General features: G+C 38.6%; 6 protein-coding genes across 7 annotated transcripts; 4 read left to right on the top strand and 2 right to left on the bottom strand.

Moving 5' to 3' along the window:
* The first annotated feature begins 319 nt into the window (after positions 1 to 319).
* On the top strand, positions 320 to 8,995 carry LOC126799508 (uncharacterized). Of its 2 annotated transcripts, none has more exons than XM_050526722.1 (10): positions 320 to 348; positions 5,524 to 5,565; positions 5,651 to 5,795; positions 5,902 to 6,131; positions 6,333 to 6,390; positions 6,683 to 6,760; positions 6,903 to 6,991; positions 7,596 to 7,677; positions 8,225 to 8,407; positions 8,488 to 8,995. In XM_050526722.1, the coding sequence occupies exons 2-10, from the start codon at positions 5,540 to 5,542 to the stop codon at positions 8,626 to 8,628; spliced, it is 1,032 nt and encodes a 343-aa protein (XP_050382679.1). In that variant the 5' UTR covers positions 320 to 348; positions 5,524 to 5,539; the 3' UTR covers positions 8,629 to 8,995. The 2 variants fall into 2 exon arrangements, with proteins under 2 accessions (XP_050382679.1, XP_050382678.1); XM_050526721.1 differs by lacking the exon at positions 320 to 348 and adding an exon at positions 4,493 to 4,820 and having other exon boundaries at positions 8,488 to 8,994.
* On the top strand, positions 967 to 2,223 carry LOC126800428 (F-box/kelch-repeat protein At3g23880-like). Its single transcript, XM_050527795.1, has one exon. The coding sequence runs from the start codon at positions 967 to 969 to the stop codon at positions 2,221 to 2,223; it is 1,257 nt and encodes a 418-aa protein (XP_050383752.1).
* An 894-nt stretch (positions 8,996 to 9,889) lies between the features above and the next one.
* Positions 9,890 to 11,959, top strand: LOC126799514 (uncharacterized). The gene is made up of 5 exons (XM_050526729.1): positions 9,890 to 10,032; positions 10,158 to 10,230; positions 10,385 to 10,433; positions 10,689 to 10,812; positions 11,618 to 11,959. Exons 1-5 carry the CDS (start codon positions 10,015 to 10,017, stop codon positions 11,717 to 11,719), a joined length of 366 nt encoding a protein of 121 aa, XP_050382686.1. The 5' UTR covers positions 9,890 to 10,014; the 3' UTR covers positions 11,720 to 11,959.
* Positions 11,960 to 12,163: 204 nt separating this feature from the next.
* LOC126800427 (60S ribosomal protein L18a-like protein) lies at positions 12,164 to 12,689 on the bottom strand. Its single transcript, XM_050527794.1, has 3 exons — positions 12,574 to 12,689; positions 12,351 to 12,465; positions 12,164 to 12,257 (listed from the first exon to the last, which is right to left on the bottom strand). Exons 1-3 carry the CDS (start codon positions 12,687 to 12,689, stop codon positions 12,204 to 12,206), a joined length of 285 nt encoding a protein of 94 aa, XP_050383751.1. The 3' UTR covers positions 12,164 to 12,203.
* Positions 12,690 to 14,334: 1,645 nt separating this feature from the next.
* LOC126799509 (AT-hook motif nuclear-localized protein 14) lies at positions 14,335 to 19,041 on the top strand. The gene is made up of 6 exons (XM_050526723.1): positions 14,335 to 14,842; positions 16,594 to 16,646; positions 17,085 to 17,216; positions 18,085 to 18,234; positions 18,413 to 18,695; positions 18,789 to 19,041. Exons 1-6 carry the CDS (start codon positions 14,419 to 14,421, stop codon positions 18,851 to 18,853), a joined length of 1,107 nt encoding a protein of 368 aa, XP_050382680.1. The 5' UTR covers positions 14,335 to 14,418; the 3' UTR covers positions 18,854 to 19,041.
* A 393-nt stretch (positions 19,042 to 19,434) lies between these two features.
* Positions 19,435 to 20,721, bottom strand: LOC126800421 (probable pectate lyase 8). The gene has a single exon (XM_050527789.1). It carries the CDS (start codon positions 20,719 to 20,721, stop codon positions 19,435 to 19,437), a length of 1,287 nt encoding a protein of 428 aa, XP_050383746.1.
* Between the last annotated feature and the right edge of the window lie 1,130 nt (positions 20,722 to 21,851).

Below are 21,851 nucleotides of genomic sequence, written 5' to 3'. Positions count from 1 at the left end.
TTTGACGTTATGGCACCTTCTTGAGTTTTTTTCTCAATTGACAGCTAGGGTTCTTGAGCTTCAGACCAAACAACGCAGAGAGAGAGAGAGAGAGAGAGAGAGAGAGAGAGAGAGAGAGAGATTATTGAACCGGCCATTGAGAGTCCGAGATATAAAAAGAAAGGTTAAGCCATTCGATCATTTTGTATTGAAGCTTTTATTTTTGCCTAACTAACATAAATTGGTCCTATAGAAGCAATTACCATTCGATCAATGTGTACGCATTTGGGTCTCCTTCTTCGTCTTATTGTGTGAGACCACTACGCACACCAATAATTGGGCTGTTCTTGTCTGCACCTCTCGCTTCTGGTAATCTCGGGCTTCAAATTACTCGATCTGATCAATCTGTATACGTATTTACTTCTCTGTGTAAAAATAGTGATGCCCATGTTTTACATTTGGATGTGAATGATACCCTTGTCAAAGTTGCTTGCTTTGATTGTAGAAGATGTAAATTTTGGTTCATCTGAAGCTTTTAAGGTCTTAGTTTTCGGTTCATGATTGTCTGTTTGTATTCAAGTTCATGTTTACTTGATTAATTTGTGCACTATCAACAATGCCAATGCAAAAGAACAGAAGTTGGAAGATATGCTTCATGTGAATTGGTTTTACTCATTTTCTAGTTTTGATAGAAAAGCTAAGAGCCTGCTAATTCGCGGCTGGGTAGAGCTGAATATATGCAGCTTCTATAGTTAGATAATTTAGTGTTGTTGGAAATAGACATCTGTTGTTCTGGCTCATGACTAGGTATGACGATGTCATAATCTATCCTATGTAATTAAGGATTGTATTTCCCTTTCAGTAAAGGATTAGGAAAACTGAAAACAACTGCATGTCCTAGCTAGGTACGTATTCGATCTTAAACAGTTAAACACAGCATATAAATAGCAGGCGAATTCATAACCGTAGGACATTAATTAGGGCGTTATGAACTCGAAAAGATTAGACTTAGGCGTACGTCGTTCCCAGCTTCCTGATGAAATCCTCCAAGAAATCTTTATGAGGCTTCCCCTCAAACCTTTAGTAAAACTAACAGCAGTTTGCAAGTCATGGAACTCGCTGGTCAAAACCTCTGCATTCATTCACGCCCACCGTGCCCGCAACAACCAAGATCAAAACCTTCTGCTGACAAAGGTGATCGTCTCCCCCAAAATACCAGGGAAAGATGTTTCTCACGATCGCCATCTTTTCTCTTTGCGTACAGATGAACCTACATTTCCCGTGTATAGAAGTTACTACAAGCAGCTAACTCATCCATTTGAATCTTATAACAAATTGCATGCAAGATCCGCAAAGGACAGATTAAAAATCACACCATATGATGAGATCCAGACTTGCAACGGCCTAGTGTTTCTCGCTTCTCATAGGGTCCTTAATCTATCCAACTCTACCGCCTTGCTTTGGAACCCTTGCATTAGAAAGTTTGTGAGGCTGCCCCGGCTAATTGATAAAAGCCGTCGTGAGGTTGATAGGAGGATTTCATATGGCTTTGGTTATGATTTGCGGACCGATGATTATAAAGTTTTGAGAATTGTAATTACACAAGGGAATACCTCATACGATATTTGGTCTCTAAAGCGACCCTGCTGGAGGGGTCTTAGTGTTCTTCCTCCCGTAGACGACTTTGATCCCACGTGGCGCCATGCTCCCATCTTTGTTCGTGGTGCTGTTCATTGGGTGCATCACCAGGAGAAGGAGGGTGACGGACCCATCGTTTCCTTTGATATGTCAAATGAAGTATTTGGTGAGATAATGATTCCTGAAGTCATGAGGAATAAACGCACCATGGTAATTTCAAGATACGGGAACTGCTTAGCAACTCTGCAGTGGGATGTATATTCAGAGGAGGGTGTTGACATGTGGTTAATGATGGAGTACGGTGTGGTCGAATCTTGGACTAAATTGGTGACGGTTAAATCAGTGCCAACATCCTTTAAAAGGCTTGGGTGTAGAAACAATGGTGATGTTGTGATCAAAATCAGACGTAGTGACTCGTTTGATCACAATACTAAAAAAGTTACGATGAGATACAAGCAGAAATTGTTGAGTCCCGTTAGCGTGGACATGGTTAGTTTTCCAGTAGTGGGCAGGTTCTCGGAATACTTACTTGTGGAGCCTTTTGAAGAAACTCTAGTCTTACTTGACCGCCAGACCCGTGTCAAAACATTTGGAGGCCCTCTGTGAAATTGAAACCACGGTCCTAATTTTTCGCAAGCTCTTACATTATTAAACAAATTAGTTAGAAAACATTATTGCAAATTTCAGTAGCATACAACCAAATAGAAACAATTTTTTTTGTTATTTTTCTTATTTGATATTTTCTTCTTAACAAATGTCTCTTAAATTAACAGAAACTAAATAATAGGCGAAAAAAAAATCAAGGATAAGTGATAATTATCCAAATGTATATATTGTTGCATTGTATTAATGCTGTGTTTGTGTTATGCACGTGTGTACGAACTAACTAACACATGCAACATGTTTGCGACGATTTCTGTACGTCTTTCAACTATTTTTAAGATGAGTACTGTTGGAGAACTAATTCTTGAGGTTGATTCTTTGCTCAAATGCCTACATATAGTATGAGTTGTTCACAACAGAGATTTTGATAACATATCTAGCTATTGATTTGCACAAATTTACTTTAATCTAATCAATACACTTCATAGCTATGACAAGAGGATTAATACGTAACACGTATGGTATGTACATGTACGTGCTGGGAACCTGGGATTCTTATATCTATTTACCAATCTTTTCTGACGATGCATGCTTTTGGTACATGTATTGTAGCAATTAGAAATACCTTAGAAGCCATTAGCTTATTTGGCATTCATGCTACATTATTGTTAAAACTTGTACATGACGGTACCTCAAACACAACTCTGAGATTGGAGATTTGGATCTGACTAGAGTACATAATCTCAACCATGTATATGTGGTCGGGTCCCATTCAAAAGACCCTTGTGGACCTCCCTGTCCGTACGTCAACGGTGCCGTTGTTACCGGAAAGTACGACGTCCATCGGTAAGTTTTGTTCCAAAGATGAGACTGCTTATTAAACCTAGCTTCCACCAGGGCCGGGGCATGTCTTGTCCGTATGAACTATGAAGGCAGTGGCGCAACAACAGGCCACTCGGACTCATCCTGAGAGCCTAGATTAATAACTGCACCCTTATGAAGGAAAAGGGTAAAGTGGCTAGTGAGGTTGAAGCTCCATGTGAGCCATTTCCCTGGGAGTGTGCTCCCCCATCGGATGCATACTGGCTTAATGAGCTACTGCATCTTTGAAGTCTTGAAGACCTTTGTGCTAGATGTTTTCCATCACTAACGGCCCCAAAATCGGTTAAAAGAGCTTTGTGTTTCCGGCACGCAATCGCAGAGTATGGAACAATATCCTCAATCTGCTTCCCTTTTCTGCATTCTGCCGATTGTAGCAATAGTAATCCCAGAATAACAATCATAACAACAGGAGACATAATTGAAGGTTTTGAGTCCATGAATACCTAATACAACTATATCAAAGGTGCCTTTATATAGGCCCTAGTGTTTGAGTAAATCCTATTTGCTAGTTCTACAAACTTATTGAGATTAGAAGTCTTTAACTCTTTATTGAAACATAATTATATTAGGGTGGTGTTATTAACACACCCCTTTCTACAAATTTCCCAAACTATCCTCCTTTTTTACAACTGCCTTCCCCTCTCCCCTCAAACTCTCTTTCACCATCAACGACGACCTCGACTTATCCGCCGACCTCACCAAGTTGTTGTGCCGGCGCTGGAAGCTCTCGCCCTTGAAGGAACCAGCGGTGACGCTGCCTGCCTGCCACCACCACAACACCACCGACGAGAAGGAGGGTAGCTTGGCATTTTATCTAAGCTTCACTCTCATCATGTTCTTAGAGATTGATCGACTTACCAAGATAAAAACAAAGGAAACTGAAAGTTGGAGGGTGATTTGGGAAATTGATAAAAAATCATGAAGGGTGTGTTAATAGTAAATATGGGTCTGTCAATAACACCACCCTTATATTAAACATATTAGCCTTTTACCAGTGAATATTTTCACGGAAGTTATTTTGATCCTAACTTCCCACTATCCACTACCCACTGCTCATTACCTAACTTTCTTTTTTACATTTATCGCTTAGTTTTATTTATTTTGTTTTTTACATTATAGTCTTTATGTTTATTTGTGACAAACGGATGATAAAATGATATTTCCGTCGGTTCGTAATTTAGTGTTAATTGAGTACTAGCTTTATAAGATAGATATATGTAGGTAAGGAAAAATAAACCTAAGATTTATAGGAAACTTATGTTTGACGTCAAGGTCTGCTCCTCGGCTAAAACGACATCATTTAGGAGAAACTCTACGATGTCGTTTTGGTGCTTCTTATATAAAACTCCCAGAAATTGAACCACAATAGCAACAGTCACAAATAGCAGTCTCCAGATTCAGAGGGGTCATATTTCCCCAGAAAAGCTATCAGTGACAAATTGGGTTGGCTCCTTCAGCCATCAACACTTTTGGGTTCCCTTATTTCATATCAACATGACCCAAAGCTTCTTGCTTTTGTCACTTCTCTATCAAACTCTGCACCCAAAGTTCTCATCTTTGCGTTTCAAGATGTCCAATTTGTTCAAGTGGGTACCAGTTATTGCTGTATTTTGCGTTCTGGGTTCGATCAACGCCTCCGCATTTGGCTCTCCTGCTTCTTCGGAGACCACTATGCATACTAACAATTGGGCTGTTCTTGTCTGCACCTCTCGCTTCTGGTAATTCTAAGCTTCATTTTACTTTGATCAATCTGTATTTACAGTTGTTTTGTGTAAAAACTTGGTACCCATGTTGTAAATTATGGTTTTCAATGATACCCTTATAGAAAGTTGCTTGCTTTTACTGTTGTTGATGTAAATTTTGGTTCATATGAAACTTATAAGGTCATAGTTTTGAGTTCTTTGGCATGCTTGTTTATATTGAGATTCATGTTTAGCTGCTTTTAAGTTGTGCAATATCAACAATGGAAGAGAAGAGAAGCTGGAAGATATGTTTCATGTGACCATGGCCATTTTGATAGTTTTGGAAGCAAAGTATTACTAGCATGCTAAGTTAGCTTTGTGATAGGATGGTTTGAACTTGAGTAATAGGCTTCTACTTCGAGGCTGGCCAGAGCTGAAAAAAGCTTTCTTTATTTACATAATTTGTTGTGTGTTGGAAGTAAGAAACCACAGAGGTGTTATCCGTTGTTCTGTCTCATGACTTTGTTTGCATCAGTAGTTTAGCTTACACATCACTCTAGCACATCAAAAGGGTACTAAGACAATTAGTCATATCTTTAGGGTCCGTTCTGTGCCACTACTATATTCGTCAAGATTCATACTGAGATAGTGGAAAACTCTTTGAGTTGTAATGTATTTCAAGCTTTGATAGTTGAGGCAATATGACTTTCGGAATTCATATATTTTTTCTTTTATTCAGGTTTAATTATCGACACATGGCCAATACTCTATCCCTGTACAGGTAAGCACATTGATCTTCTCGTCCTAGATGATCTTCTTTTCTTTTCTCACTTAGAGAGTTAAGTATGTTTTGTTTTGATTCAAAGGACGGTTAAGCGACTTGGAATACCTGATGAGAGGATAATACTCATGCTGGCAGATGACATGGCCTGTAATGCTAGAAACAAGTACCCTGCCCAAGTTTTTAATAATGAAAACCACAAACTTAACTTGTATGGAGATAATGTTGAGGTGAGATTTCTTGTCCCTGTTAGTAGTTCTTGTACCTCAAACTGATCAGGTTTCCAATTGCATATTTCAACTCCAAACATGACCTATTAAGGAAACTAATTACCAGGTAGATTATCGAGGTTATGAAGTGACGGTTGAAAATTTTTTACGTGTGTTGACTGGCCGCCACGAGACTGCTGTTCCAAGATCTAAGCGTCTTTTAAGTGATGAAGGAAGCCACATTCTTTTGTATATGACTGGGCATGGAGGAGATCAGTTTTTGAAGTTTCAAGACTCAGAAGAGCTCCAAAGTCATGATTTAGCTGATGCCGTGAAACAAATGAAAGAAAAGCGCAGGTTAGAAAAGTTTACCTCTATGACTGTTGCTAGACATAGATACAATAGTTTGCAATTCTTATGGTTTATATAATTGAAATATAGTTCGCTACATTTACATATCCATTTTACATATAAACTATCTTATATCTAGCTCATTCATAATAATTTTCACCACTGGATAGTGAACTCATCTAACTCTGTATATGGACAAAATTTCAGGTTCAAGGAGTTGTTGATAATGGTGGACACTTGCCAAGCTGCTACTCTCTTCTCTCAGGTCTGTGATCTGCTCCTACCAATGTATCTTGGATACTTTCTTACTGTTAGAGGCTGAAAGCACTATTTTATTGTGAGAATTGTTTGGGGTATGGATGTTTATGTACGATCTCTGTTCTTTCACATTTTAAAGATGCCCTTCCCAATATCATCTTGTCACTGGGCCACCAAGTGGACAAGTCATTGTTGCACTTTAAAATTCTGTTTTACACGGCTGCTTTTGTATTATGTCTTAATCTGGCCACATGAGAATGACTTTATCACGAAATTAAAGGTCCATTTCTGGTTTGCAGCTTCAATCACCTGGTGTTTTGGCTATTGGAAGTAGCATGAAAGGAGAAAATTCATACTCGCACCACTTGGACTCTGATGTATGGCATTTTATGATCTTACATCCTTTTTTACTCATTCAGCTGAGAATGCCATACCATTTTTTTAATGAACTCAAATCCAGTTATTAGATGCAGTGTATGCATATCATCTAATTCTTTTTGTACTGTGTGATGGATACAGGTTGGTGTCTCTGTTGTGGATCGTTTTACCTATTACACCCTTGCATTCTTTGAGAAGCTAAATATGTATGACAATGCTTCTGTGAGCAGGTATATTGTAGTTAACCTTTGTCTACTAATACGATTAACTGATTTCATGATTTACTACTTATATGGGATAAGTTTATCTCCTTTCGACATCTTGATGTGTTCCCTTTCTCCTCTTGCACTTGTATGCACTGCACAGAGTCTTGATTTTTGATGCCCATCTTATTTGCAGTTTTAAATCAATCCCCCAAAGTATTCTAGCAGAGGGTAGTTTTCCGTTTTATAGTATCTGTGGCTACTCAAATGTTCTTCTGTTATTATTATTATTATTATTTTGGTATTTTAGTCAAAAGCAAAGGTGTTCTTACTTATGGCAGGATCATCCGCATTTTAAATATTTCTCAGTTTGGCATAATCCCTACCAGAGTTACGGGAAATTGGATTGTATCTTTCTGTTTCATGTGCAAAATGTTTGCCTATGTCTTCTTGATAGAGCTGTGACTCAGATAAGAGCATATAGAATTGTAGAAAGGGGATGGAGCCCGTTTGAAACTTGTACTTATATTATTGGCTGTTCTTTCACTATAGTGGCGCATCTTGTAATACAAATTTATACCTTTTCAAGAGATGGTATAATCAACTCCAGTCTTTGGTTATCGGTTTGCAGTCTTTTTAATTCATATGACCCGAGCTTGTTGATGTCAACTGCCTATTACCGAACAGATCTGTACCAGCATCGTCTTGAAGAGGTATTGTAATAAACTGTCTTCTCAATCTGAGTTTTAGAAGGTGCTATGGTTGGAAATATAATGTTATGTAAGGGAATTGTATACTGTTTGGACTTGGAGCGCGTATTAGGTATCGAATTATAGACTGGGCTTCTCAATCTGAGATTTTACAGGTGCATGTGGTCGCAAAATATTATGTTATGTAAGGCGATTGTATATTGTTTTGACTTGGCGCACTTCATACCTTAGATCCCCATGGATCTAGTTATCTCAAAATGGCTGGCATGTTTATCCTAATACATACATCCTATTATATTGTTCTATTAAACAATGTTATGTTGCTTGAAGTTCCATGGTTTTTTCATGGTTGCAAAACTAGTTTTCAAAATCTCCATTCCTACTGTAATTGACTGAGCTATAATTGAGGTGTAATCTTCAGCAACAGCTATTACCTTATGAATTTAATGAATTATTTTGAACTTGTTTGTGCATATGTGAATTTCCACTTATGTTGGCACAGTATAGCAATCTAGGTGATACTGTTATTGAGACTGATACTTGCTTGTAGGTACCTGTGACAAACTTCTTTGGATCAGTCATGGAAACCATACATACTGATTCAGCCTACAACGGCCTTCAAAGGAAAAGTTACAGCAGAGCTAAAAGCAATACGCATCAATCAGTTAATGGTGATGAAAGAACTCTGGCTGATTCAAATGGTCAGAATCAATTCAGTGACCTGAAAAAAGAGGTGACAATTCTATCTCTTTTTGTGTATGTATCGACCTTTGTTTCTTGCAATACTGATCATGGGAAGGAATGATGCTGCAGGATCAGCAAGGGGTTTTCAGACATTTGTGGAACATTTATAATGACAAGGTTGGAAAAATTGAAGATGCGGATTCATTTGTGCAGTATGGTTTGCTAGCCATGATTCCACTGCTGCTACTTCCCACATTGCTAACGCGGTGAAAGTTGGGGTGTATTTGATGCACTTACGGTTCCCACTTTGAGAAGTGAAAGAGAGTGAGATAGAGTTTGTTGATAAGTGAAAGGGTGGTTTAGCTTCTGTTAATCTTTAGTCTGTTAACTTCATTAGATTCAAGCCATCCAGCAAGGTGACTAGATAATGCCAAAACGATGTTAAAGCTAGGATAGGTCCATGAGTTTGATCCCTTTTTGACGTAACATTGTGTTCTTATTAACCGGTAGTATGATATCTTTGTTGTGAAGCTCCATGGATCAAGACAGCTGGATATGTTATACGGTTATCCAGAATACACTGGACACTGAAAGCTTGTTAGATTGTACTACAATTACTGTTGGCGATTCTCAGATTTCGCGTATGGAACTTCAACGCAGCTTCACCGGCGTACATAATATGCCAATAGTCCAATACCAATTACCAAATGTCTGAAAATGCTAATTTTTGGTGACATGTCCAAAATAAGCTTACAAGGTACAAAAATGGGTGTAAATGAGCCGAGCATAATACTAGGTTGTTCATATTTGGCTCGTTTTCATTCAATCAAGCTTGAGCCGGGTTAAAATTTGATTTCTGTCCTTAATGTTCAAGTTCGGCTCGGTTTGAAAAAACTCGAATTAGGCTCAGGTTGGTTTATTTTATTAAATGAGCTCAAACTTGAACCGAGCCGACTTAAATTATATGAAATTAAAAAATTAAAAAATTCAAAATCTAATGTCATAACATCACACAAAATCTCTTTTTTTGTAATAAACTAAAAATAACAGATTAAACTAGTTATTAAACTTAAAATCTTTAACTAATTATTCTCAAAAGAAGTTTTTTAGCTCCTTCTAACTAATATATTATTTTTAATATTATTTCTCATATAAAAATTATACTTTATATCTATTATAAAATTTAATAAGTCTAGTTTAATTAATAAACAAGCTGACGAGCCCGAGCTTGCTCACTAACTAAACGAGTCGAACGAACTAAATACTTATCGTTCAAATTCAATTTATCTTTAAGACCGAACTTAATATTGAGCCGACTCGTTTAATTGTACGAGCTCGATTCGAATGAATTAAACGTGATCCTCCTTATAACCTTAGGTATAAACAGAAATGAACAAAAAACATCCCACACAAATAAATTGAAGAAACCTAAGCCATGTGAAATGAACAGAAATCCCATATGATCAATCAAACTTTGACCTACTGATTCTCTCTGGAAATAGAGCAGGTGTAGTATCGTAGTGTCATTATTCCTCACTATAACCAATAAAATAAGGTAGGGCCAGACTTATATAAAACAAAGAAACTTCCCCAATAAGACTTTAGCAGATTAGCAGCAACACAGAGAAAACAAGAAAGAAGAAGAGGGAGATCACCATGATGCACTACAAGGAGGTATGTATTTCCTTCATTGATTCTTTGCATTTTAGTTTCTTGGGTTTCTCATGAAAAAGCTTCAGTGACTGTTTATCAACTCTTTCAATTGAAAATGGGCTTCTGGTGATGAATGTATTTGGCAGGAAAAGGAGGCGAAGAAAGAAGCTTTCAGGAAGTACTTGGAATCCAGTGGAGTCCTTGATGCACTGACCAAAGGTCTGTTTCTCTCTCATGTCTTTTTATCGATGTGAACCTTAATCAAGTCCTTTTCTTTTATCTGTTTTGTGTGGAAAGATTGGATTTTTGTGATTAATCAATGTGCATTCTCATTCAATCTGTCTAATTTCCTGTAAAATATTTTCTGGGACAGTTTTGGTTGCATTGTACGAGCAAAATGACAAGCCTTCCTCTGCGCTCGAGTGAGTTGATTAGTTTCTTTGACCCTTTGATCTAGTTCAATATAATGCCATTTTGTTTTTATCAATAGTAATGTAAATGACTAATTGTCCAAGTATATCATTGTTAATTATTCATTCTTATCAGTTTGTTCAATTGTTGAAAGAAAGATATTAGCTTTTGATTTCATTGCCAGTTTTGGGTTATCTTCCTAGTATCTGATTTGACATTGTAGCTCTATCTTGAATCTGTGTATATGATCAGTTTCGATATGGCAGGTTTGTTCAGCAAAAGTTAGGAGGTCCATCTCTGTCTGATTACGAAAAGCTGCAGGCTGAACTTTCAGATTTGCAGATGAAGTATAACCAACTTTTCGCAGCTTACCAAGAGACAAGTGCAGAGGTACTCTTTTCCTTCTTGTACTTTGAATTTGGTATAGGCAGTGGCCAATGCCAAGAGTGTTGTGGATGGAACTGTGAAGTCTTATAAGATTAATACTATCACTAAGTATCAATGGAAATGAAGAGAGAAAATTTGTTAGATCTCGTATGTAAGGCAACTAATGACATGATTGGGTTTTGTATGCATATTACACTTGCACACTTAAATATGAGAAAGGCAAGAGTTCATACATATATTGATCTGTCCTAACGTATTATCCATAGTTCTAACTTCTACGATGCACTAACTCACAATTTGTGTTATCTTAATAATTAAATCTATATCGAGTAACGAAGTATCTTGTAGATATAAATCTGAGTTGGGATCACCAGAGAATGGACGGTAATCTATTAACATTGGCCACAGAGGAAGAGCATGAGCTCTAGTGCATAAATCCTTCTTGATTTGCTTTGTAAGCTGTCTATAGTCTATACTGTTACAAATCTGAATGTTAGATACTTCTGTGTTTTGATGTGTGCTAAAGGCATATCTACACAGCTTATAAGATGCCTATGAAGATGTTGTTTGTCTATAAGGTTGTTTTAGGATGATTCTCACTGTGGTAGTGTATTTGAGATAAGTGGAATCAGCTGTCCGCTAGGTTAATATGCGGAGAGTGTGCATGTAAGCTTAAAAGTTTGCCTCCTGGCTGTTCTCCTGTGACTTAATAGGCGGCATCTGATATTGATTTTCATTTGAATTGTGTGTGCCCAAAACTTCCCCTTGGTTATACATCTATGAGCTCAGAATATGCACTGTATTGCAGTTGGAGGGCCTTAAGAACTCACAATCGCGTACGACTCATCATGAGGCACCAGGTTCTACCAAGGAAACCGTTTCTGAGGAGGCTCAAAAGGATAAGTCCTAGAAGTTTGATAGATGATCTGGCATAATGTTGAGCAAAGTGAGACCTTTATTTCTGGTAAATATATCGGCATTGTTCCGTGGCAGTATTCATATTAACACCAGAAATTCCTTTGTGTTTGTACTCTCTCATGTGGTTGTTGTAACCTTTGGTGAGAAGAGTTGGTAGTTTTGCTAACTGATCTGTAGTATGTCATCTGCTCATTTAGACCATCTAATGTTGTTCTTGTTTGGCAAGATTTCATATTGTTTTCTCAAGATATAGTTTCAGCCAGCCTCATGCTTAAATCTAGTTCCACATTGTAGTATGGATAACAAGAATTACAACGACAAGAAAACATGCAAGCCAACATTAGAGACCAACCTGGAAATGTTACAGTTAGCTAGATATCAAATTCATTTCAAGTTAAATTCATGACTTCATTCCTAACTCCAACAATTTACGGCAGATATTGTCTGCATTTCTTGAAGAAACTCGCCACAGGTTGCTAACAGAATACTGAAGCTAGCAGGACAACCAAGAGGACTGAGCAAATTAAAGCCTGTAGAGATCACACGAACTTTAAGAGTTTGATTTAGAACATTGCTGCAGTAAAATTACATTGGAGTAGTAGTGATTCGTCTATCATTCTTACTGCGATTGCAGATGCTGCTAGGCCAGGCCTCTCTCTAGGGTCTTTCACAAAATTCCCAATGTAAAGAACTGTTGCATAGTACCATAGTGGAGGAAAAGCGAATCCCAGTAGAAATCTGCTAGATAAAAAAGCACTTTTCAAACTCATGAAAACATCAAATCTCTGTCCCTTTGTTTCTTAAATTTGAAGGGGAAAAGTGAAACACATTCGGATTAGAACTCACGAGAACCATCCAATGCCACAACCAAAGCATGGAAGAGGCTTATCATACACCCCATCAGAGCATCTATCCTCTACCAAAGCCGACTCTCCTCCTCCATCAACTTCGAGTTTCACCATTTCTGTCTTATCATAATCTCCACCTGAAACAGATTCTACATTGTCACGTAAGATAACTCAAATCGCAAAAAAGGGACATAGCAGAACTGTCTATTCTGTATTCACGACCATTCACTTCATTTCCTTCTCCCTTTGAAGTATTGGCATCTTAAACGTAAAAAACTAGTAGCATTTGTTCTTTATTCCGGAACTAAAACAACACGTTACTCGTGCTACAGACTTCTACACACTCGAGTTCTTTGATCTTCGATTTACAGTTTCGGGCTTAACATCTTAGCAAAATGGATATACCTCTAGTTGAAGAAGCACACACATTTGAACCAGACAAAGACAATGGTGATACTAACCATGATGATCCTGTAATGTGATCCGAGTCGTGGTGGTGGTGTTAGACATGTGAGGAAGTGATGGTGCTTCTGTCATCCTGTGCTGCTTATTAATCAAAATGACCTAATCTGTAACATAAGAAACATCTGCAGTGGTTGAATGATTAGACACTTCTGTGGTTAAAGGAACAACATTTGAATCTTGAAGAAAGCCATGCCGGCCATAATGTGATCCATGTTGATAACTGCAAGAAAGAAAAGGGAGGAGAAAGATGTGACAACCTGCTGTAACTTACCACTTTCTGTGTTCTTGTGGAAATTCAACGGTTGCCTCATTATATAACCGACTGCCTCTTAATGCTTGGACTTGTAGAACATCCTTATCACCAAAGGCCAAAAGTGATCTGTTTAATCATTCTTCTTTTCTTTTTTCAATTTTGGCAAACCTTATGAAATACTTTCTCAGCACACTTAACATTCTAATTTTGATCGAACAACAAACACTGCACCACTCGAACTAGAAACTTCTACAGATTCGAGTTCTTTGTTCTCGAATTGCAAACCCCAAATCATATAATGATTTACTCATTTAGTCCAAGCATCGCTTAGATGGTCACATTCATATCATAGCTATTAATTTTGTGATTTTAACCCCATATATTAGGAAAATTCTATCATGCGCTACTTCATGGTATACAGTAGCATTTTCCTCCACAGACTAGCCCTCACATCTTAATGTATATGTTATAACACCCCTCCATTCACCACACACAACTGTGTGTATGCCATACATTGCTGCACAGCAAATGAGCCCCACATATTAGGTACATGTTGGGATAGTTGGCGTAGTTGAATTGAGATGGGTCTACATTATACCCTTTTGGGTTGAATGGAGGAGTAAGAAACATATCATGCTATTCTTAGTAAACATCAAACTTGATTGATCTCATTAATCTCTCACTAACTGTTCCATCCTCTCTTTAACATATCTCTCTCAATCGCCCTCCATCTACTACACGAGGGTGATACAATGGCATTTCGAGCAAACAGTCGATGTGCCAACTTCAACTACTATTGAATTTACCACAAAATCTAACTTAGAAGTTAGAAGTAGAGTCAAACATGAATAAAAGCATAATGGGAACTACATTAAACCAAATACTAGAGAGGTAGTTGACACCTCAAATCAAAATACCCCCAAAATCCCAATCGAACGGCTCAAACTCTCTCCAACCCATATAAAAACCACACCAACAACTCACAAAACTCCTCTCCCCATAAATACCCAAATTTTCTAAAAAAGAAAAAAGAAAATTTATTATTATTTTTTTGTAGCAAAATTCGGGAGGAGAGCAGAGACGCGGTTTCTCTCTCTAAAAACACAAACCTCAACGACAACAACAATGGAACCAAACGAACACCAACTCAGCTCCTACTTCCACCCCTCCAACACCACCGCCGCCTTGTCTTCTCCGACCAATGGCCTCCAACACCAACAACAGCTGTCCTCGGCCGACCACAACAACAACAACCTTAACAACAACATGGTCTTCACTCACTCCACCTCAGCCTCCGCGGTCCCCCCTCCGCCGCCTGCGTCAGCCGTGACGTCACCTATCGAGCCGGTGAAGAGGAAGCGCGGCCGGCCCAGAAAGTACGGCACGCCGGAGCAGGCCTTGGCGGCGAAGAAGGCCGCCACGTCGTCGTCTCACTCCTCCTCTGCTAAGGTCAAGAAGGAGCAGCAGCAGCAGCACGGCGGAGCTGGCGGCGCCGCAGCCTCGCCGTCTTATTCTGGGTCCACCAAGAAATCGCAGCTCTCGGCTATTGGTGTGTTTTTTTTGTTTGTTTTTGATTTTGGAGATTACCCTTTTGCTTATTGTGTGGTTTGATTCTCAAAGTTTTGGGCTTTATGAGTTTCTATTGTTTTATTTGCTTCGATTTCTGATTTGGGTTTTAGCATTATGCTGTAAAGATTGAAACTTTGGTTGTGATATTGACTGTGTTCTCTTTTTCGCTTTCTGGGTTCTGGTTTTGGATTGGTTTCCTGCTTGCTTTGCTTCTGTTCAGTTGGTGATTGGTTGAATTGTGCTGCAATTGCTTTGAGTTTGTGGTTTAGGATTGTTCTTTTGGCTGCATTGGTGTTGTTGCTCCTCAGTCCTTAGTAGCTCAGTGTTTTGTTCTTTATTGATAATTGTAAGCTTTTGGTACTCTTGTTTGGTTTTTGCTGAATATGGCAGTTTTACGTTGCCCTTTCGAGGTGATCATTGGTAAGTTAAACTTTGAATGGGGCCGAATGTACGTGCATCTGTTTGCAAGAAAAGCTTTAAGAAAAGAAGAGCAAATATAAGTAAGAGTGTTTATTTTGCTTACTGCTGTTTCATTCTGGGAGAAGATAAGATAAGAGAATATATTTTACTTTGGACCTTTTGTTTATTTTGAGCCAATTTTCGATCTATTCGACTTTTAAAACAGACACTTTGGGGGACTTGGAGAAAAATATAAAATCAATTTCCTTCCCATATTTATTCCTCCAGTGAAAACCAGTGTTAGACGGTGAGTTCGGTCTATTAATGAAGCTGCATGAATGCCTTCTACATGAAAACCGTTTTCATTTGAAATACTATTACCTTTGGCTTTATCTTTGTATTATAAAGAAAGACGGTGGGGCCAGTCATCAATCCTGTCTGCAGTAAATGATAGTAAAATTCGATGATTTTTTTTGGGGGTTTATTTATGATGCCAAACATAAGGATATATCTGGATTTCATTCAAAATGGGAAAGCAATGCAATTTAAATATAAAAGAAAACGTTTAGAGACCATTTTCCCAAACAATGGTTTCTTAGTTATGAGTTATTCAGGGTTTCTTTCATTGGACATTCTCAGGGTTTCCTATCTATTGTCTGTTTTACAAGCTTCCGACCTTCCTTGCTTATGTATGTGAAGGATAGTTAACTTGGCTATCAGTAAATGTTTGGTGAAGACGTTCTTGGGTTTAGGTCTCAAGTGTCTGCATACTTAAATTTTGTCCTTTATTTATACTTGGGAGATGATGTCTGTAACAATTATGATGAGAAAATTAGATGATGCAAGTGATGAGAATCATGATGTAACTAAGTTCTTTCAAAAGTTATAAGAGAAAATTAGTAGGCTTGACATTAAACTCTATTCCCTAGGTGACACATGTTTTTGTGGTTTTCCATTTATTTTTTTGTTGTTCATTATTTTTACTGCTATACCAAGAACTCTGATTATTGGTGTGTTACATTTTCACTTTGGTAGTATGAATGGTGAGTACCATGCAAAAGGGTGACACGGCCCATGATTTTATTGCGGATCATATCCTTCTATATATTGTTGACAGAAGAAAGATTAATACTGTTCTATTAGTAGTGTCATGTAAGTTTAGATGGCATGAGTATAATATGAATGTAAACCTAGGTATCCATTAAACTTCTATTATTCTCCTTGTATGCTGTTTGGTTTTTAGTATTGTTGAAGTTCCCTTTTTTTTACAAAGTGAGGTATATCTATATAATAATACTCATGTAGGCTGTCTCTCTTCGTGGGTTGGTGCAGGCAATTCTGGACAAGGTTTTACACCACATGTTCTAACCGTGACTGCAGGAGAGGTATACATTTGTTCTTAGCAGAAGATAAAGTAATCTTTTTTTGAGTGGCTTGAAATGTTGATATTTAAGATCAAAGTCTTAAAGATTATATCTGTCTTCTCAATCTGGTACTGAGAATGACTTTTTGTCTCTAAAACACTGAAGTTCAGCCCTGTTAAGTAGTACTTTTCACTTTTGCTTCAAGCTTCAGTTATACATGGAATCCAGCCCCCTCCCCTCAAATTCAAATACTCATGACTATGTTAGAGCGGTGTCACTTTTTTTCACACCGTGTCCCTAGAAAATCACATTCGCCTCATCCTTACTAACTACCAACAAATTATATTTTCATATTATATATCTTACCTTATTGACGTGTCATCTTTATATATGGTTTTCATTTTGGTTCTTTGGTTTATTTGCTACAAACATTGAAAAGTAGATGAATTTCTTGAGCAGGATGTGGGCGACAAAATCATGGGTTTCATGCGGCAGAGTAAGCGTGACATATGCATTCTGTCCGCTTCTGGATCGATCTCAAATGCATCCATCCGTCAGCCAGCTACTTCAGGAGGCAACGTTACATATGAGGTAAATTCTTTTCTGATTTTTATACTTTATATTCTAGTTTATTTATGTGGGACCTGCTGAGTTGCACTATGATGTTATCAGCTTGGTAATGTATGTGTGTGCGTGTATATTGTACTACTATTTGGTAATAATAATATGGCACTAGAGGTAAAAACATTTAACTTTGCTTCTTTACCATTTAAGAAAGTCACGATTAGACACTGTAAAACCATAAGATTTTGCTCTTTCTTTTTTACTCGCAATATGTTGGAACTTTGCTGGTCATTTACTCAGTTAAGTTATTGTTGTCTTATGAGGGAGCCAAAAATGAACGTGAGTTTTGCTGATTGTAAACTTGAGTTAGAACCGTGTTAAGAGCGCAAGATTGAGCAATTGTTTTATTTAATGTAGTACTCAGATGTTTTTGGCAGTAAAATACTGGATTTGAGAGCACCAGTGTATTGGCATCTATACCCACAAACAGCATGGTTGAGGGGAAAGTATTAAATTATAATTATGTTACCGCGCTAGTTATTCAGGTGTTGTAAGTCCCCCCTTCTGTTGGTGCGCAGTTTGGCAATGAATTTACAAATATCTTGGTGGCTGTTCCAAATATATCTTTTTTCTTGAACTTATGCATATCAGTTGAGAAGCTTATGTCGGTCTAGGTCTTTATCCAACCAGAAACTGTGGGTGAGATGTGAAAAGACATTATGTATATGTACTTATATAAAAGCATATGAACATACATATGTTAACTACGTACTATATCATTAGTGTGTTCAAAGATTGGATTTATACCATTTGAATAGATTTACAGAATGATTATGTGTCATCCCTGCTTCATGTTCAGTTGGTTTAATGATTTTTTTTATCTGATCGATATTAGGGATACTTTGAGATCATCTCACTGTCGGGATCTTATGTACATACATATGGGGGAAAGTCTGGTGGACTCAGTGTGTGTTTGTCCAGTACAAATGGTCAAATCATTGGGGGTGGAGTTGGTGGACCACTGATGGCTGCAGGCCCTGTTCAGGTACTAAAATATCTTAATGATACTCTATAGTATTATCTACTTCCGTTGTGTACAAGTGCACAACTATGACGAATGAGTAGTCACTTCTGTTCTAGTTTTATATTAGAGCACTTGGTGATTCATCTTCAGAATATTTTTCCCTTTTATTTCATTTTAGCTGTATTTGTTCCGTGTACAGGTTATTGTTGGTACTTTTCTGATTGAAAACAAAAGTGATGTCAATACCGGTGCAAAAGTTGAGGTTTCTATCCCCAGGCTGCCATCGCCTGGTGATGGTGCGCCTATGATGAATGTAGGTTTCCGCTCAACAATGAACTCTTCTGGAAGAAATATGGTCCGGGCAAATGATGAACAACAGCAGGCTTTTGGAGGAAGTAATTTCATGATTCAGGGCATGCATGGATCTGCAGATTGGAGGACTGGTCCAGATGCCAGAAGCTCTGGTGCTTATGAATTGGCAGGTTATAATGCATAATAGTCCTTCTGTACCTTTGCATTGAATTGTATGTATAAACAATGTACAACTTAAGACTAAAACAAGCTTCTCTTTGCAGGAAGAGGAGGTCGTGCAGCCCACCAATCTCCTGAAAATGGGGACTACGATCAGATTCGAGACTAGGGTTGTTTTTAAGATCTGAAAGCTGTTAGATAGACAGATGTATAATATATCAGTGCTTTTTGTCAGTCTAAGCTGCCGGTAGCGTGCACCATACATGCCATCATCTCTATTTGAAAGTCCCTTTGTGACACTGGTGGTTGAGATATTTTTCTCCCTTCAATATTACTCATTATGTGTTTGATGCTGAATCTGGTAGTTAAAGTTTGTTCAGTCTGAAATTATCTTGGTATTGCTTATGCTATCGTACTGCTTATTATGACATGTTTTTAGTTGAGATCAACCCCGTCCAAAAGTGCCGGAATTGGAAAGAGGCTAGTTCTGTCTACACCGGTAGGCTAGCGAGATCGCCTCTGACGGTAGGAATAAAATCTTTTGTTTATTTTCTACTTCAAACTTGTGCTTGATGGTATGGAATTATGGGTAAAGCAATCCAGATCAGATACAAAGACCAGGAGATGTAATGCATTGACAATTATATATCATTCCAGCCCTATTACTATTTCAGTACTAAAATTGTTGAACATATGACTTGACCTAACAAAGAAAGAAGAAAGAACCCACAATTAGTGTTGAGGTACTAGCTAGTTACGAGCGCATGTATGGTCTTTGTGACAGGTGAGTGCACCGGCAGCAGAAGTTAAGGCTTCGACCATGGATGATTTCTGAGCTTTGACGTCACTCGAGGCCTTAGCATAGGCCCCGGCATCAGCTCCGGGTACTCCAGACGGAACAAAGAAGGCACCATTCAACAACAAATCTCCCTGAGACCTCCAATTCCACTGCTTCCACTCCGACCCGCCCCCTGAAGTCCTCTTGGTAACCTCATTCGAATTCGGGTACCTTTTCGGATCAGCAGCGAATCGGTTGCCTTCGCTGTTGATGGTAGGGTTTGCACTTCCGCCGATGGCATACATCCCCCAGCCTCGGCTGTAGTCATTGTTCACCACATGACAATAACCTTGCCTACAATGCGGCATCCTTTGCACTAGTCCTTCCCCAAAGCGATTGTAAACAACAGTCACTTGCATGTCCTTGTCTCCGGTATAAGAGTCACTGTGACCAAACAGCATGGCCTCATTGTGGTGCCATAAGTCATTGTTCGAGACTGTGATTGCAGTTGAGGCCATGACAACATCCACAAGGCCGTCGGCGCAGTTGGAGAGCGAGTTGTGATCAATCCACACGTCCCTGGAACCGAAAATCGACACGGCATCACCATCTGCCATTCCTCTCCAACCAAAATGTGACGGTGAGCTCCTCACCATGGCATTCCCCGTAGGCTTGCAGCCGTAGATGTGGAGGCCATGTATTATGATGTTCTTGACGTATTGGATAGTAATGCATGCTCCATTTGCAATATGAACCCTGGCTCCTCGGCCGTCTATAGTTTTGTGGCTGTTCATGATGAGCTCCTGCTTGAGTTGTATCACCATATCACGCTCGAACACAATCCATAGAGGCTCGGATTGAATTACTGCATGGCGGAGCGTCCCAACTCTAGGGTTTACGGCATCATCATCACTAGGGTCAGTGACGACGTAGAAGCGCCCGTCGCGGCCGCCGATTGCGTTCTTGCCGAAACCAATGGCGCAGTCAGCTAGACGCTTCCGGTTGTTGTACCAGTTAGGGTCACATCGCCAGCAGTCGTCGATGTTATTCCCGGTCGGACATGGTAATGGGGGTGGCGCCTTGATCTGCCTGGGGTTTTCTTCGGTGCTGTTTAGGGTACTTGAGGAGATCATGGAAGCAGCGTCGTCGGGGTCATCAACTGTTGTTGGTGCAAGTCTCGTTTCGGCAACGAAGAAGAACACGAAGAGAACCAATATACCCATAGAAATCGTTCTGTTATCCCACTCGAACACAGCCATCGTTGCTCTCTTTCTCACAGCTTCGTTCTGTATGAGAAAATTTCACTAGCACCTATTTCTATGTGACGGCTAACGTGGAGGCTAGTTTTTACCATAACGAATTAGAGGTAAGTGCGGGGGTGTCTTTCCTATTTGGATCAGAACTCCTAGATTCTTTTTGAGTTATTTCTAGTATTTACCATAACGTTTTTACTTGTTTGATTTACTATTAACTTATCAACCATACAAAGAACACAAGCCTTTCAAAGAAAAACTTTGCACACAGTGAGTCTATACAACCAAAGTTTCTTGTATAAATAGTGTGAATTGATTTTGTTAGTAATGAGACAAACTCCTTGGATGAAGCTACTCTATTTTCAGCAAAGAACATGGAAGTCCTCATGTTTAGCAAATAATCTTTTTACGGTGCAGTAAACTGAAACGGTAATCTAGTTAGAAGCAGTCTGGATCTTAAAGCTCACAAAGTCAGATTTTCCAGGTTAAAATGCGGATCAATAGCCACCTATTTTGCCACCTATTTTGTTGTTAAACTTATCCTCCAACTTCTAATGGACCAAATTATTTCTCTCTGAATAAAAGATTTATAGTTTTAAGACCTTTTTAGAGACTAAAGATTCAAATACTAAAATTCGATCAATCTGCATAGCTAGCTTGTAAGACTCTAGGCGTACAGTAAATTTGGGGTCTCCTGTAGCTTGAAAATATATTTACATATTTTTGCTTTAGCTAATCAAGCTAACCATCTCAATCACTTATAATAAACTCTCACTATTCTCTTTATATTATATTATTCTTCATTATCCTCACATCATCCATGTTCTACCTTTTAGAGACTTGACATCACCCATGTTCTACCTCTTAGAGACTTTCTAGAAAGCGTTCTTAAACAAGACATCTCACTTTATGTTTATATATATGATGAAAAAAATTCACCATCGGTACCCAAATTATTGTGACAAAGTCAATATAGTACCTCAACTTTGAGTTGTACCAATGTAGTACCCCAACTTGTAATTCGCTATCAACGAAGGGTCTGAGCTCAATTTCCGTTACGGCTCCGTTATCTCGGTCACGTGTCCTGCACGTGATCACACAAAAAATTCAACAGCGGTACCCAAACTCTTGTGGCA

Source organism: Argentina anserina, chromosome 6 (assembly GCF_933775445.1).
Source record: "Argentina anserina chromosome 6, drPotAnse1.1, whole genome shotgun sequence".
NCBI lineage: Eukaryota > Viridiplantae > Streptophyta > Magnoliopsida > Rosales > Rosaceae > Argentina > Argentina anserina.
Note: the sequence above shows the minus strand (reverse complement) of the source record. Positions and strands in the feature narration are given on the sequence as shown.

What these genes read in the sequence shown, in the direction of transcription:
- LOC126800428 (XM_050527795.1), top strand. Translation starts at nt 967, where the DNA reads ATGAACTCGAAAAGATTAGACTTAGGCGTACGTCGTTCCCAGCTTCCT.
- LOC126799508 (XM_050526721.1), top strand. Translation starts at nt 4,597, where the DNA reads ATGACCCAAAGCTTCTTGCTTTTGTCACTTCTCTATCAAACTCTGCAC. An exon ending in AATACTCTATCCCTGTACAG is followed by an intron (nt 5,566 to 5,650) that starts GTAAGCACATTG and finishes TTTGATTCAAAG; the next exon opens with GACGGTTAAGCGACTTGGAA. An exon ending in CTGCTACTCTCTTCTCTCAG is followed by an intron (nt 6,391 to 6,682) that starts GTCTGTGATCTG and finishes TCTGGTTTGCAG; the next exon opens with CTTCAATCACCTGGTGTTTT.
- LOC126799514 (XM_050526729.1), top strand. An exon ending in AAGCCTTCCTCTGCGCTCGA is followed by an intron (nt 10,434 to 10,688) that starts GTGAGTTGATTA and finishes TCGATATGGCAG; the next exon opens with GTTTGTTCAGCAAAAGTTAG. An exon ending in ACCAAGAGACAAGTGCAGAG is followed by an intron (nt 10,813 to 11,617) that starts GTACTCTTTTCC and finishes ACTGTATTGCAG; the next exon opens with TTGGAGGGCCTTAAGAACTC.
- LOC126800427 (XM_050527794.1), bottom strand. Translation starts at nt 12,689, where the DNA reads ATGGTGAAACTCGAAGTTGATGGAGGAGGAGAGTCGGCTTTGGTAGAG. An exon ending in TGTGGCATTGGATGGTTCTC is followed by an intron (nt 12,466 to 12,573) that starts GTGAGTTCTAAT and finishes TTTATCTAGCAG; the next exon opens with ATTTCTACTGGGATTCGCTT. An exon ending in TAGCAGCATCTGCAATCGCA is followed by an intron (nt 12,258 to 12,350) that starts GTAAGAATGATA and finishes TGATCTCTACAG; the next exon opens with GCTTTAATTTGCTCAGTCCT.
- LOC126799509 (XM_050526723.1), top strand. Translation starts at nt 14,419, where the DNA reads ATGGAACCAAACGAACACCAACTCAGCTCCTACTTCCACCCCTCCAAC. An exon ending in TAACCGTGACTGCAGGAGAG is followed by an intron (nt 16,647 to 17,084) that starts GTATACATTTGT and finishes TTTCTTGAGCAG; the next exon opens with GATGTGGGCGACAAAATCAT. An exon ending in TGGTGCTTATGAATTGGCAG is followed by an intron (nt 18,696 to 18,788) that starts GTTATAATGCAT and finishes TTCTCTTTGCAG; the next exon opens with GAAGAGGAGGTCGTGCAGCC.
- LOC126800421 (XM_050527789.1), bottom strand. Translation starts at nt 20,721, where the DNA reads ATGGCTGTGTTCGAGTGGGATAACAGAACGATTTCTATGGGTATATTG.